This window comes from Xylocopa sonorina, unplaced genomic scaffold, assembly GCF_050948175.1.
Source record: "Xylocopa sonorina isolate GNS202 unplaced genomic scaffold, iyXylSono1_principal scaffold0098, whole genome shotgun sequence".
NCBI classification, from domain to species: Eukaryota; Metazoa; Arthropoda; class Insecta; order Hymenoptera; family Apidae; genus Xylocopa; species Xylocopa sonorina.
In genome coordinates this window covers 729,189-731,981 of record NW_027490169.1, presented here as the reverse complement: position 1 = coordinate 731,981, position 2,793 = coordinate 729,189, and the positions used below count along the sequence as shown (strand labels likewise).

The 2,793-nt window shown below is 48.4% G+C and overlaps 1 protein-coding gene across 1 annotated transcript; it reads right to left on the bottom strand.

Moving 5' to 3' along the window:
- Positions 1-293: 293 nt before the first annotated feature.
- Positions 294-1,139, bottom strand: LOC143432373 (uncharacterized). Its single transcript, XM_076909062.1, has one exon. The coding sequence runs from the start codon at positions 1,137-1,139 to the stop codon at positions 294-296; it is 846 nt and encodes a 281-aa protein (XP_076765177.1).
- Positions 1,140-2,793: the final 1,654 nt, after the last annotated feature.

Sequence of the window (2,793 nt, the reverse complement as noted above, 5' to 3'; positions counted from 1 at the left end):
ATGGTACAAAAAGTCCACACCAATTATGGGTTTTCTTACCTCGGCTACCACAAAACGCCAGGTGAACGCGCGGCGTAGCCCGAGGTCTAAGGTTATTGTCACTGTCCCGTACGTAGGGATCTCCGTCCCGTTCGCCGCGTAGAGAAGATACTGCGACTTTTCCCGATTGCCACGAGCCATCGCTCTTGGGATTACGCAGAGGTCGGCGCCTGTGTCGACCAAAAATTGCGTTTTTGTCGCGTAGTCCACTACAAATAGACGGCGATTCGTCGGGGCAGCGTCGTCCGCCGTCATTAACGACTGCCCTTGGCGTTTCCCGACGAGTGCCAGTTGCACGGCGGTGTGCAGATATGGGCCTGCGAGCCGAATTTCCAATGGTAGTAACACCTACCTCCTCGTAGCTCGAGGCGTCGCCGGGCAGCTGAACCGGATCGCGAACGTCGAGGTGATCTTCCCCGCTCTCCGTCACGTCGCGAAGGTCTTCCCCGGTTCACTTCTCTGCGGAGGGTCGCGATTTCTTCTCGCAGCTGACTAATACACTCGTGAACCGAGGCGTCAGCGCTACCGCTTCCATGTGTATTTCCGCCGGCCGCTCCGGCGGAGGCGGAAGCTACCGCGATCTTGGCGCTGCCGTGGTAGGTTTCGGACACGGCGTCCGCCACTTCCGCAATGCGGTCCAACTCCGCGTCCCGCATCGTAGCGAGAATCAGCTGCAGGCTCGCAGGTAGCCGACCCATCCACAGGGTCTTCAGCACGTTGTCCGATACGGTCGTACCGGCCAGATTTCGGAGGTGGCGCAGAAATTGCGACGGTCTTCTGTCGCCCATTTCCTCGGATTCCAGGAGGCGCCGGGTCTTCTGTTCCTGCGACGAGCTCAACCGACGGATCAGCTCCGTCTTCAGCTTCTGGTACGGCGTGGCGGCAGGTGGATTCATGATAATATCTCTCACCTCCATGGAGTACTGCGTTGGCAACGCACCGAGGATATAGCCGTACCTGGTGTGCTCCGTGGTTACTCCTGCGGCCTCGAAACTGCGTTCCGCGATAGTGAACCACATCTCCGGATCCGCTGCGTAAAAATCCGGCAGACGGACGGCCACGCGATCCACGGAGACACCGGAGTGAGATGGTGTAGCCATAATGATGTTGTGCACCAACCAAAAAACGTTCCGCACTACTGTTATACGTTACGACGGATCACTACCGCACTACACGTTCGGTGATCACGTCGGGGTCACCAATAATTGAGGGCAATGTAACTGGAGTAAGAAATCACACTCGACCTTTTTGCCCACAATTTAATATAAAACAATCAAAAACAGTTAACAATAGCGAAACAATAATAAAACAATAGTTCTTAATGTTGGGGGCGGTGCTACGGCTACGATTTCTTTTACGTCGCTACGCGACTCTAGTGAAACTCAACTTGACCTCACAATTCTTAACGAATATGGAGGCTGCTCTAACGAACAGGGTGTTCTCGCCGAACTGTTCTAACCGAACTATATGCTAGCGTCGTTCTAACAGAACTATGTGCTTGCCTCGTTCTAACCGAACTGTCCGAATCGAACTGTCGCGAGGACGAAAATGTCGTCCTTTAAAAATGCGTATAGAAAAGGATGGGAAATCCCAGAATGAAAAGGATGGATGCACAGACGAGAAGAGTGAACGTTTCCACGAAACGTAACGGACGGAAATTGGTCATAAATAAACCAAGTTCAAGGATCTATCGTACGCGACTGGCAATGCTCAGTCGCGACGAAATCTTAAGGGAAACAATTGCTTGGCCCAGATGATGGACACAAACCAGACGGGTATCGGGTTTAGGAAACGCGCGGGCCTGGTCGCCAAGTGCTAACCCGCGGTGGCCAGACCTGCGCTGTGTCGTAGGAACGCATTGTTATTTCTTTAGAGAATTTACGACTCGAAAATACCAGGAATCGTAGCTGCCACATACATAACACTGCACAATGAATATTATATCTTATCATGAAACATAGGAATGAGGTGCAATATCCCGTTTTGAGAAGCATTAGAAATCTAATGCTACGATACGTAGACATCTGCAAACGCTATTTCCAAGTACGGAAGTGTCGCATTTACATTTTTTTGAAGTGAACACGAAGTATACAAGACACTCCGCAATGAATATTATATCTTCTCATAAAACACAGAAGAGAGTTGCGATATCTCGTTTTAAGATGCATTAGAACTCTGTTGCTTCGATACGTATACATCTGCCATCTCTATTTCCTAGCAAGGAAGTGTCGCATTTACAATCTTTAGAAGTCAATCCGAAGTATACATGACATTCCGCGATGAATATTTTATCTTATCATAAAACATAGAAATGAAATGCGATTTCGCGCTTTAAGAAGCATTAGAACACTATTGCTACGATACGTAGACATCTGCAGACGCTATTTCGTAACAAGGAAGTGTCGCATTTACATTCATTTGAAGTGTAGACGAGATATACATAACACTGCACAATGAATATTATATCTTATAATGTAGCGTAGAATTGAGATGCAATATCGCGTTTTAGGAAGCATTAGAACTCTGTTGCTTCGATACGTAGACGTCTGCCATCGCAATTACCTAGCAAGGAAGTGTCGCATTTACATTCATTTGAAGTGTATGCGAGGTATACAAGATACTTCGCAATGAATATTACGTCTTACCATGATTCATAGAATTGAGATGCGATATCGCGATTTAAGAAGCATCAGAACTCTATTGCTACGATACATAGACATCTGCAAACGCTATTTCCTAGCAAGGAAGTGTCGC

Excerpts from the sequence above, each read along its gene's own strand:
- LOC143432373 (XM_076909062.1), bottom strand. The coding sequence starts at position 1,139 with ATGGCTACACCATCTCACTCCGGTGTCTCCGTGGATCGCGTGGCCGTC.